Consider the following 12067-nt stretch of genomic DNA (forward strand, 5'->3'; position numbering starts at 1 on the left):
CCGTAATTTTTTTTCCTCTCGAGTAGGAATGCAGGTGAGGACTTTTCTGTATGGAACGAGCACGTTCCACTGACTGAAAACTGCTTTCCGCCCTGGCTACACGTACCTCACTGTACGAGCGCGCTACTAGAAGTCAGCTGTCCAGGAGAAGGGTTAAATTCGTAAGTTGGAATCCCTTCACCCTTATTACCAAGCAGATAAACCACACTAGGAGTTTTGGCTTATTTTTCAAAAGCACCTTCTACCTAGGTTCCAAGGACCCAGTAGAAGCCAGGGTTCTCCCCGAATCACGTAATAATAAGAGCAGCGAGGAGTCACGCGCTTCTGCTGTACCCGGCAGACTGCCGGTTCTCTCCATGGTGAAACCTCTGTGCTGTGACGCCTTGAACTGGACTCGAATGCACTTTCTGACCGCCAGTTCCTACGCCAAGTAGGCATCTCGTCTCTAAGACTAAAGGGAACACCGTCCTATTGTCGCTGTGCGCGTCATTAGACCCTCTCACAAAAAAGACAAGCGTACAAACATGAAAGTCGTAACTCATTTATTGAATGAATAGTATATGCAAGGATACCAAGAAAAGGAAACTAATACTACAAACTACCATTTTGAAAATAAAGCCAATATAACAGGAACAAAATATACATAACATGAGAGGAATGTTTGATTTTGACCCATAATGCATTCCTTATCTTTACAACGAACCTAAATGCCTGTTAGAACAAAACTGCATACCTTGGTCTAACCTTTAGTGCTTTTCAAAAAAGCAACAACATTCTAGAACACATTTCTTTTTCTTTGAGATATTTAAGATTCACACATTTGTTCAAGTACATAGATTCTGATTCAACAGTAGATCTACATAGCTTGTTACTCTCTTAATATCTTGAGTAGCGTGTACTCCTGAGCAAGTACTATCTGAAATTCTAAAATTGCTGATCTTTGAAATAAAATCTATTTCAGCTGTGGGTTTTTAATAAATTGAGATGAAAGTAAAATTCACACCCCACCCCACCCCGCCCCCCAGGAACAAAGAGCTCTTATTAAAGTATAGAAACTCAAGTCTATCTTTCTACGCTAAAGAACATTTCTTACTAACAGTTCTGGTAAGGCAATAAATGCTCCAGAATAATCTTCAATATACGCTTGCAAAGATTACACTGTTGAATATCAATAACGAAAACAGAACAAAAAAGAAGAGGGGGGAAGAAAGGAAAGAAAGAAAAGACGCTCTGAAATTTCAAGCTAAAATATGCGTAAAAGACAGTCATGGCAGTATTTTTTTGAAAGGATGTACATGTTATATACTTATCAAATAATGTCATGCTTATTAAAACTACAGTTAAGGACTTAAGAGATGAACAGTAAATACACTGCTGAGGTCCATTTTCCTAAATATTCATACCACAATGTAATTACTACCCAGAAGATGATGACTCTACTTGGGAACATAAGTACTGTACAATTTTTACATTGTAAGGCACTTTTTACTCAGCATGTGACGAAAACATGGATGGAGAATCAAAGTATTGGAGGTTTACAACCAAAGGTGATTTTTCATGTGACTTCAGTTTACATTTCAACTTTGAATGAAAGACTGTTTAGCCAATCACACCACAGTGAGAAAAATAGGTAGCCAGCCACTTAATTCTAGCCAACCAAAAGGTAAAGTGCTATTCTGGTTGCTAGTGGCAGAGAAAGGGGTGAAGACACCCAGAGGAATTGACGCACTTGATTACATAACAAATCCATTGACTAATAACTACAGTATGTGAAGTCTATGATATGATCATTGGCTGGCCACTATTACCCCGGCACCTTCCATTTTTCCTAAAAACATAATTACAGTAGTTGTCCGAAAATGAAGGTGCCCTACTGTTCCACGGGTAAGTCTATGGCACACAATGTAAAAATGATCAAGACACAGTGATTCGAAGATTTTAAAATAACAGGTTTCAAGCTGTTGTAAGGAAATAAAGTACAGATCCTTTGGGAAAAGTCACATAGCTCGGTAAACAAACATCTAGATCTGTCGTTGCACTTCAAGTCATGGTGAATTTTGAAAATTCATCACATACACACACACACAAAAGCCCAATGGCATATTTAGAGCAAAAAGAGAAAAACACATAGGGCAACCCCACTAAAGCTAGTTTCCTTCTAAAAATAATAAAAGATGGTTAAAATAAAGCAATCATTGAGTCCCTTGATTGAAGTGAATGTGTAAATAACACACTCGACAAATGTGACCTTAAGGGACTAGCAGTTAAAAAAAATCAGTCATTAAGCACAGTGTAATTTTCCACCTGTTACATTTTAAAAACGCTTCTCCATAAGCTGCAGAATATCATGATGTACAGTCAAGTTAACATATTATTTCTTATTTGCTGATTTGCTTTAATGTGGTAGGTTAACGAAGAATTCAGAAATCAGAGTCCCTACCCTTGGTACTGAGGTGCTATGGTAATATTAGGCAGACCACAACTAAAGTTTTTTGGTTTTGCCATAAAGAAATACATAAATGTGCTTCAGCAGGTAAGTGGAAGAAAATATCCCTAGCTGGAAATGCCAGTGTGAAAATCCTTTCTAAACAGCTGCATTCTTAGGCTTCGATAAACAACTCTGATGATTAAGAAAATACCACCGAGCCCTACCAGGAAAAAACAAAACACGTAGGGCACCGAAAGCCTAGTCAACAGATAAGCAAAGCAATGCATGAAAACATGAGAAGTATTAAATAATTTTTTAAAAAATAGTGGTCACAAAATGAAAAATAAATACTGTTTTATGCAGACTTTTTTTTTTTTTAATTCCAACAGCGGCTGAGACCTCCTCGTGTACTTTGGGCCAATATATGAAGTGTTCCACACCACACGGCACCTGAGAGAAACCAGTTTCAGACATGGTGGCTGAAGTCCTTCGTGAGTGGTAACCCTTTCAATCTTAAAGAGGTTTAATTTGCTGCTGCCAAATCTTAGTTTAAACTTGAAAGGATCCAATCATTTTGCTAGAAGCTCTTTGTAGGACATGATAAGAGAAGAGGTTTACTGTCAAGGGAATTTTGGCGTAAGCACCGGAGCTCACAACTTAACATCGCCAGTTGCCCGAGTGCATGCTGGTCAGTGAGAACAACTTTAACAGGAACGAAATGAAAAGCTTTAGCACACTTCCTGGAAGAGATTTTAGCATGTGCTGTCAAAGCCAAGAGAAAAAGAAGGTTCTCTTCATTTCTAGCCTCCGTGACTTGAGTGTGAAAAAAAAGAAAATCACAAATTCCCATGTGTTGCCCCCAGAGGCGTGTTACTGTAAAGTGAAATTTGCTTATGCTTTCCCTTGAGTATGAGTCCACTAAACAAACTTAGACACTCTAAACAGTAGAACTTTTGTTCAGTCCAGAAATATAGCTTACTTCATTTCAATGTCTGCTTTAACTGTTGACACTATACACAGGGTTAATAGTGTTTCGATTGCTTCCCAGAAACTGCAAACTACAGCTAGTAATATCAACATGTTAAATTCTGCCATCTAGTGAAGGCTCATAAAACAAACAAGACGTTTTTAGGCAGTTCAATGAAGGATCTAAGAGTTGGGCAGTAAAAAGTGACAAACCCTTTTTGATTTTAGAAAACAGTGAAAAAAGAATAGTAGTTATGGATGTCTTATTCATTCCCAGTTTTCTAACTCTGTCCCATGAACCTGTTTAAAAGATGATAAAAAATTGTAAAATATGATGTTTGAGGGGAGCACAATAAATAATCAAGTTACTGAGGAGCAAGAACATCTTACTGGTTCGACATTACAGCTACGCTGATTGATAAAGCAGATCGCTTGTTTTTACGGTTACAAAATCAGCTAGTTAAAAAAAAAAAACTATGCAAGCCTACACAATCCTTTAGCATTCTAGTAACATGCTGAACTAAACATAATAGCATTAAAAAATCATACTGCATATACCATTACTCCAACAACGTTATTTATCAGCGAGTACTGTATCCCGACAACGGATCCGACACACGTAACGTTCATACCTAGTTTCCATTAAGTTGCTGCTGAGTTAGTTGCTGCTGGTCAATTTCTACTTTTCCCCGGCTTTTACTCTCTCGTTCCTCATCTTCTTCATCTCTCTCATCATTCCCACTATGATTTTTACAGTACAGTCTACAATGAGGAAAGATAAAAATCTCAAAATGTTTTTTCGCTGTTGATGAGAATATATTTATGCCATTAATAGATGAGGTTGGTGCCCACTTAAAATAGCTATGCTTTTAAAGAATGCTACAATTAGTTACAGGTCGTCCATTTCTATCTGAATGATAGGAAAGCACACTATTAATGAGATCGTAAAAAGTTCATCTGAAATAAAACCTGTGGTTTAGGATAAAAGTTGTCGTGTATGCCCAAAGATATAGACATTTCCTCATTTTACGCATTGAGATTAAAAATAAAGCTTCCAGCCTACTTGAACATATAAATTTGCAGGTATGTAGACGAATAGTCCAATTCTACGTTTCAGATACAGAATTCAAAAGCACATTTTAGGACATAATATAAACTCTATAGATACTGCTGCTTTCTGCTCGTATTACATGAAACACTTTTATTCAAACTCCCCACAATGTCATTTCATCATTTGTGTCCTGGCCCTTCATGAACCCCCTAACAATTTGGCTCGGTCTCTATTTTTATTCATTCATTCATTCATTCATTTGGCTCGGTCTCTCTTGATCTAGACTGGCTCCTCCCAACTTCTTTTTTCCCCATGACATTGACTTTTAGGGAAAAGTTAGACCAACTACCTTTTCAACTGTACCATTCTGGATTTGTCTAACTGTGGGCCTGTTTCATTTGGTTCTCTCTTACCCCATATTTCCTATAAACTGGAAATAAGGTCTAAGGGTTTGGTTAACTCTAGGTTCAACTTTTCCTTGTGAGTCCAGGATATTTGAGAGGGGACCCTGCACACTTCAGGAGGCATGTTAATTTCAGAATGCCCCACTATTAGTGATGCTGTTGGATCATTTGGTTAAAGTGGTGGTGATAGCCAGACTTTTCCATTGTACAAGTAGGTTTTCCTCCTTTAAAATCAGCAAACAACCTCTGGAGTGGTTTGACGTCTGGCTATTCTGACAACCTTTTATGTGGGTATATACACTGTTTATTTGGCATTCATTGTTTTTAATTAAAAAAAAAAAGCAATGCGTGTTATTTAGGACAAGGGCGTAGGTAGGCCAATTAATGTATATGTACCAATAGTTTTTATAGTTAAGCGCCCCACCGTAATCAATGGGTGAGCTGACATCAGCTCAGTTTTAGGTCAATTATATATACCAAGACAAGATGGAACAATGCTTTAAAAATGTTCAGTGGGTGCCCTCTTGTGGTCAGCAATAGGTAAGACATTCATATACTAATTCTGACACAAATGACCTAAAACTAGTTTTAACATGAAGAGTTTCTATCATGTGAGTAGAATAAAAGGCAGGGAGGGGGGTGGGGAGCAACAATAACAACTGACTTCCAACCTAGTTTTGCTTATTTTTAAATTTTTAAAACATTTTCAATGATTTCCAAAGAACTATGGAGAATCTGTATTCTTCAAATGCTACATGTTGGCAATCACTTAAAAATAAACCAACAGCCTCAGTTCAAATTATCAGGAGTGAATTCCTTTATAGTGTACCTATAAAGTGGCTTCCTCCAAAGTATAACCTGAATTAAGCCTTTAAGCCAACTTGTAAATTACACGATAGAGGAACAAGGTGAATGGCATCATGAAAAGACAAAAAAATCAATCTAGAAGGTGGGGCTTTCACAGGACGACTTATCAGGGTTCTGCAAAAATAGGGGGGAAGGCGGGATGGAGTGGGGATTGCTCTATTTTGAGAGACTTACCAGACATATTCATTAAATGCAGTGTATGGGCCTTGTATGTATTGAGATTTGAACAAATTGGGTCTGGAAAGGCATTTCTAAGACAACTGGGGAAATGTGAATGTGGACTTGGGAGATGACACTAAGAACTTCCTGCTGATTTTTACAAAGTGTGGTAATGCATAGTGATCCTGATGTATGTAGGGACACACTGACAAGAGGTGTGGGATTCTGCTTCAGCAAAAAGAAAAAAACAGTAGATGAAAGCAAGTGTGGCAGTAACTCGGGAGCTGCTTAGATGGGGAGCGGCTACAGTATCCTATTTTTGTATACTTTTGAAAAATTTCAGTAAGAGCCCTTAGTTGTTAAAACAGATTTTAATCTTTTTATGGCATCACTTTTCACTCCCATAGGCCCATTACGTGTCCTTTGCCAATCTAGACACCAAGACCACAGGTGACATCCTGTCAAACAAGATCCCTGTCACATAATTTACTTTTTTATGGTGGGGAACTCACTTTTTAAACATACATATTTTTAAAATTTTAGTAATACAACAGAGACAATAAAACAGGATAAGCAGAGAAACTATGTATGGAATCTTCCCTCACCTTCTTAAGGAACAAATACATTTAATCTAATGTATAGATTAATGTAATAATTTAATGAATATATTCAGGATCCAGAAGGAGCCAGTAAAGAAGGAAAGCCACATGCCGGAGAGGGAAGCCACTTCATTCAGAAGTATTTCTCCTTGCATTTCCTATTTGTGCGTTCTTCTATCCCCGAACTACTTGCACACGGACTCATTTGAACTCAACAGTCTCTATGAACGAAATCTGGAATCCGCACCATAAGCAGATTTCAGAAACAAATTTCAATGTGAAAAAATAAAAAGTAATTCAAATCACTGTGGATTCTGGTGTAAATATTTTCTTTAGAGACGGTCACTGCAACGTGGTTTCTTAATAGCTAAAGATTAAAAACCATCTGAATGTCTAAAAAAGGAACTGATTACACTGATAGACCCGTACAATGGAATACTATGCAACCATTAAAATGGTGATATAAAACTGTTTAATGTCACAGAAAAATGTCTCAGATATAGCAAGTGGAAGACAGATTACAAAAGCATATATAAGATCTTTTTATGAATAAATGTACATACACAATCACATACATGTCTAGAAAATATCCTGGAAGATTTAAAATTCTCTCTGCTGGTAGAATTGAAGTTCACATTAGGCCTTTTCCCCTTATCTTTATTTTCCATTTTTTTCCCCCTCAAAGTGAAAATGGGTAAATATTACAGTATGTAAATGGAGCTGAAATTTAAATACAAGAATTTTCCACATATCTGATTTTAGATGTTTAGCACGGGCCTGTTTTTAAATCTTAATGCCACTTTAAATAACGGACTGCTTATAAAAATATTCAGCCACTGAACTATATAAATATGAAACTGCCGAACAGTAAGTTGTATAAAGAAAATTGCTTCTCTCCCATCTCCATGCAGTGAATGAGGTAACAACTGGTAAAGTACGTTTATGAACACAGACACGTATCTTGTACATGTGTGTTTTTTATATGCCAGAACAGGTCACACAACTCGATTGCTTCACCTTTCTCGACCCCAGAACACCTCTCCATGACTCTCCACATGGATCGACTTCAGTCTTTCATTGCTGCATAGTATTCCATTAAATGCACCTACTAAAACTTGAGTCTCTTGATAGACATTGTTTTGGGCTTGATTTTTGCTGTTGTGGGTTAAAGGGTAAAAAAATTCCTTTCCCATTTCACCTTTGGTTAACTCTAGCGGTTATTCCCTTGGCAACTGCGCCAAAACTGGCACGGTGCGTCTGCTTCTTTACTAAGCCGCCCCCGCCCCTTCCACCTGGTAGATGGGAGACGGCTCAGGAGAATTCTACTCTGATGAGCCGGCTCTCTGGCCCTGTGTGGTGTGACCTGAAAATGCCCTATGCCTAGACGACTATCCCGTAACAGGTGCTGGCTCAATGGGGTAAGCAGCTTTTAAGACGGGGGGGGGGGGGGGGCCGGGGGCCGGGGGATCCCCTGTGGCCCCACCCACAGCTCGAATCCAAACTTACTGGGCCTGCGCCGCCCGCGTACCGCAAGCACTCTCTCGAGGCAGCAGATGTTGCCCTGCCGGCCAGCTGCGCTTCCTGTCTCTATCCCCAAGCTGACTGATGCCATCTGCGCTAATCACGCCAATCCCAGCACAGGTGCGTCAACAGGGTGCCCTAGTGGGTAGTGCGGCTATCCTTCACGGGGCAACGGAACTGCGTGCGCATACATCTTTGAGCTGTTTTCTTGCTTCCCTGGCAGAAATCCCTACTACGCATACCAGTAGCAAAATGCATTATTTTCTTAAAGGCCGTGGTCTCCAATGCTAAATTGCTCTCCTAAATTGTAAGTTACATTCTAATTCACTATCAAATGCAAATACCAGGTCTCCAGAACCTGGTCAACAGGTGAATCCTACTCATCTTTGCCCATCAGATAGGCAAAAACTAGTAAGATCTTGTTTAATTTGCATTTCTTTCATTACTAAGGGGGAGTGGCTTTTCACATGCTTATAACCCCCGGCTAGTTCTCCTATAAACTGCCTTTTCATGTTCTTCACCCATTTTATCCCCCCTAAACTGGGTTCTTTCTCTCAAGGATTTGGAGTTCTTTTTAGCCGAATTTTAATGTAGTCAAAAATTCCAAGTTTCCTAACACGTTTAGAAAGGTCATCTGTACTCAAAGAGATTCTAGAAAATTTCTCCTACATTTTCTGTTTTACTTAGGGTTCGATTTTTAAAGCCCAGGAGGTATTCCTGGGGTACAGTCTGAGGTAAGGATTCAAACTGTTTCCTAAATTGAGCCAATTATATAAACTGTACAGAGATCAGATACTGAATAATCAATCCATCCTGTCTCCACAGATCTAGAACCACCGAAATTACCCAGCAAAGACATGGATCAGTTTCCTGTGATCTTTGTCACTGTGCCAGTACCAGTTTAATTACTGGGTGAGTGGGTTTGATAGCTAATAGGTGATCTCCCCTCTTGATCTCATTAAACTTGTTCTTGGCTGCACGTAATAAAGACTAGTCCACAACCCCAGGACCTACTTTCCCCTCTTCCCTTGGTAGCACTGAAGCAGATTTGGGTAGCCTGGTACCCACCAGGGGTGCATTTCCCAGCCCCTGCTGGAGAGGTGACTGAATTCTGGCTAATGAGATGCTGAGCAGAAGTGTGTGTGGAACCTCCTGGAAGGACGATTAAAGACCCGTCAGCTGGAGGAACTGCCACTTCGTCCTTCCGCTTTCCTACGGCTCCGGAAGGACACCCCGCGGATGAGAGCAGAAACATGGTAATCCGGGTCTCGGATGACACAGAGAAGAGGCTAACACATTGGACTGCACTCCTTGGGACATCTTGCAGGGAGAAACAAATTTCTATCTTGTTTAAGCCTCTAGTTCTTCCCTGTTCATAAGGGAACTTAATCATTACCAGTAGAAAATAATAACCCACTCACTCTTCTAGATTAAAACATCAACATTTTATATTTCATCAAAATTATACTTGATGTATAGATTAATTTGAGAAGAACAGGTATCTTTCAGTGTTGAGTAACTTTCCATCAGGGAACATAATACATTTTACTATCCATGTGGGTCCCATGTAAAACACTGGGTTTTTTTTGTTTGTTTGTTTTAAAGGTTCAACTGTGGTGTGCGAATGTCTGTGGGCAACGGGTAGAGGGTGACGTTTTTCCTTGCTATTTTCTAACTAGTTGTTATTGGAGCTGTTTTTAAAACTTCATCTCATAGTCAGCAACCTTACTGAGCTCTTATTAATTTTAGTAAATGGAGTTGGTCCCTTTGGATTTTCTTGGTAGACAATGACATCAATAACAAATACTGACAATTTTATTTTGCTCCTTCATGGTATTTATTAGACATTTTTCTTCCTTCTCTTGTTGCAGCGGCTTAACCCTCCAGAAGAACGCTGAAAAGTAACATTGGTAGTTGGTAGTATAGTGGTTCTCAGTTACAGATGAACTTGAGAATAACCTGGAGAGTCATCGAAAAACATGGTTTGGGCCTCAATCCACTGAGTTTAAAATCTCTGGGGCCCAGGCACGAACATTTTTAAAGAGGGCCCTATCCACCCTCAGGTGGTTCGAGGCTCAGCCCTGGTTAAGAACCACTGTCCCTTTAACACTTCGCTGTTGTCTTCTCATAAATGCTCCATCAGGGCCCCCCGCTTCCCACGGGGACCCTTGGTACTGCACTTTAAAGTTCAGAAATGGGTCTTGAATGCTATGAAATGCCTTTTCACCATCCACCAGGAAGGTGATAGGATTTTTCTTTCTCTGTTAATGGCAATGGATCACATTAATAGATTTCCTAATTCTGAACAGTCTTCAAATTGTTAGAAGACAGCACTGCATTTAATGTTCTAACATTTTATTAGGACTTTGGTATATTATTTATAACAGTGAGACTGGTCTATAGCTTTCTTATTTGCTTTTGTTTTAAATGCTATCTTTGTCAGGTTTGGTCTCTCAGTTATGCAAAGTTTTAAGGAATGAACCAAGTCTTTCATCTCTGCTATGCGCTCGACCTCTTTAAATAGTACTGGAATTCTCTGTTCCTTAAAGGCTTGATAGAACTCACTTGAAAAACAGCTCTGCCTTTATTATTAAACAGAGTTTGGCAAATTTTATAATACAGCCCTCGCGCCTCATCCAGTTACCCAAATGCATGGCGGCTGTCTGTATAAACTACTTTGTATACGGGCCAGTAGGGTGTTTACTCATTGGCCTACTGCATCCTGGGAATGTAAGGAAGTGCTTTACAACTCGCAAAGGCAAGTCGAAAAATCCACGGATCCCCACCAACTTCTTGTCATTCAAGCAAACAAATGGAACCATTATAGATGCGCACGGATATGAAAGACCCAGAAAACAGAAGGTAACATGTCATCCCAAATCTCCAAACCTTGTGCCTTCATCACAGGCTTAAGAGGGTCTCTGGCCTTCTGTTTCACAAATGCACCTGCTTCTAAGCTACCACGAACCCTCACCTGGACCCTGAGCAGGAGCCTCCCAACTCACCTTCCCATCTGCACCCTTGCTTCTGTCCCAACTTCGGGTCTTGGCGTGTGCTGTTCCTTCTGCCAAGGACACCGTCCCAATGCCCACCCTGACCTTCACCCAAGAAGATGAAGCTCTTCAGCTCGAGCTCTATTTCATTAAGGAAATTCCTAAACACTCTGCAGTACAGACTATGAGTCAGGTCCTCCCTTGCTGGCTCTCTTGTAGTGCTTTGTAATGGATCCTTTCCAGCACTTAAGTAGATTGTAATTGTAGATTTATTTATGTGCTCATTTAATTAATATGGCTCTCCCACTAGACTACAGGCTTCACGGGAACGTAGCTTGTGCCTCTACTGATCACTCTATTTTTTTAAAAAAGATTTTATTTATTCATTTGACAGAGACACAAAGAGAGTGAGTGAGAGAGGGAACACGAGCAGGGGGAGCTGGAGGAGAAGCAGGCTCCCTGCTCAGCAGGGAGCCTGATGCGGGGCTCATGCGGGGCTCATGCGGGGCTTGATCCCAGAATGGTGGGATCATGACCTGAGCCGAAGGCAGAGGCTGAACTGTCCGAGCCACCCAGGCGCCCCCACTGATCATTCTTGTATGCCCAGCTCCCAGCACAAAACCTGGCATTTGGTAAGCATGATGCATACTAGCCGAATGAATGCGAATCCAGGGATGTGTAGTCAGAGGAAAACGCCAATCGTAGTACTTGTTTCTTTATATATAAGGGTCCTAAGTATTCTACGCTTGGCTAAATACCACCTAGGAATCATGACCAAGTAAACTAATGCCATCTATTTAAGGGCAATTACTTACTGACAAGTTTAGGCAAATGGACAATTGTTGTTCTCTTACTTGTAAATTCCTCGTGACATATTTTCAATGTATTTAGCTTTGTCTTGTACTCCACAGTGGTAATGGTAAGTCTTAACACAGGCTTTTATTTCACATCCAATAGTAGCACCGGGCTGACTGCAAAGTGTACATTTCTGTTTAAGGGAAGAGAAAGAATGATCATAAGCAGTATTTCAAAGTTTTTGCAACCTTATTTATTCTATTTTAGCCATATTTCAGCCACAC

At 39.9% G+C, this 12067-nt stretch overlaps 1 protein-coding gene across 5 annotated transcripts in view; it reads right to left on the reverse strand.

Moving 5' to 3' along the window:
- Positions 1-527: 527 nt before the first annotated feature.
- Positions 528-12067, reverse strand: part of PHF6 (PHD finger protein 6) — a 46733-nt gene continuing 35193 nt past the window's right edge. For 2 of the 5 annotated variants that reach the window (XM_045068018.1, XM_004778410.3), the window contains 2 exons: positions 11843-11976; positions 528-4156 (listed from right to left, as the gene is read on the reverse strand). In XM_045068018.1, coding sequence (XP_044923953.1) covers positions 4027-4156; positions 11843-11976 — 264 coding nt within the window. In that variant the 3' untranslated portion in view covers positions 528-4026. Of the gene's footprint in view, positions 4157-9535; positions 9890-11842; positions 11977-12067 lie in introns of those variants that run through there. The other 3 variants (XM_013048916.2, XM_004778409.3, XM_045068017.1) reach the window with 3 other exon arrangements.

This window comes from Mustela putorius, unplaced genomic scaffold (genome assembly GCF_011764305.1).
Source record: "Mustela putorius furo isolate JIRA1106 unplaced genomic scaffold, ASM1176430v1.1 tig00003899_pilon_pilon_pilon, whole genome shotgun sequence".
Classification (NCBI taxonomy): Eukaryota; Metazoa; Chordata; class Mammalia; order Carnivora; family Mustelidae; genus Mustela; species Mustela putorius.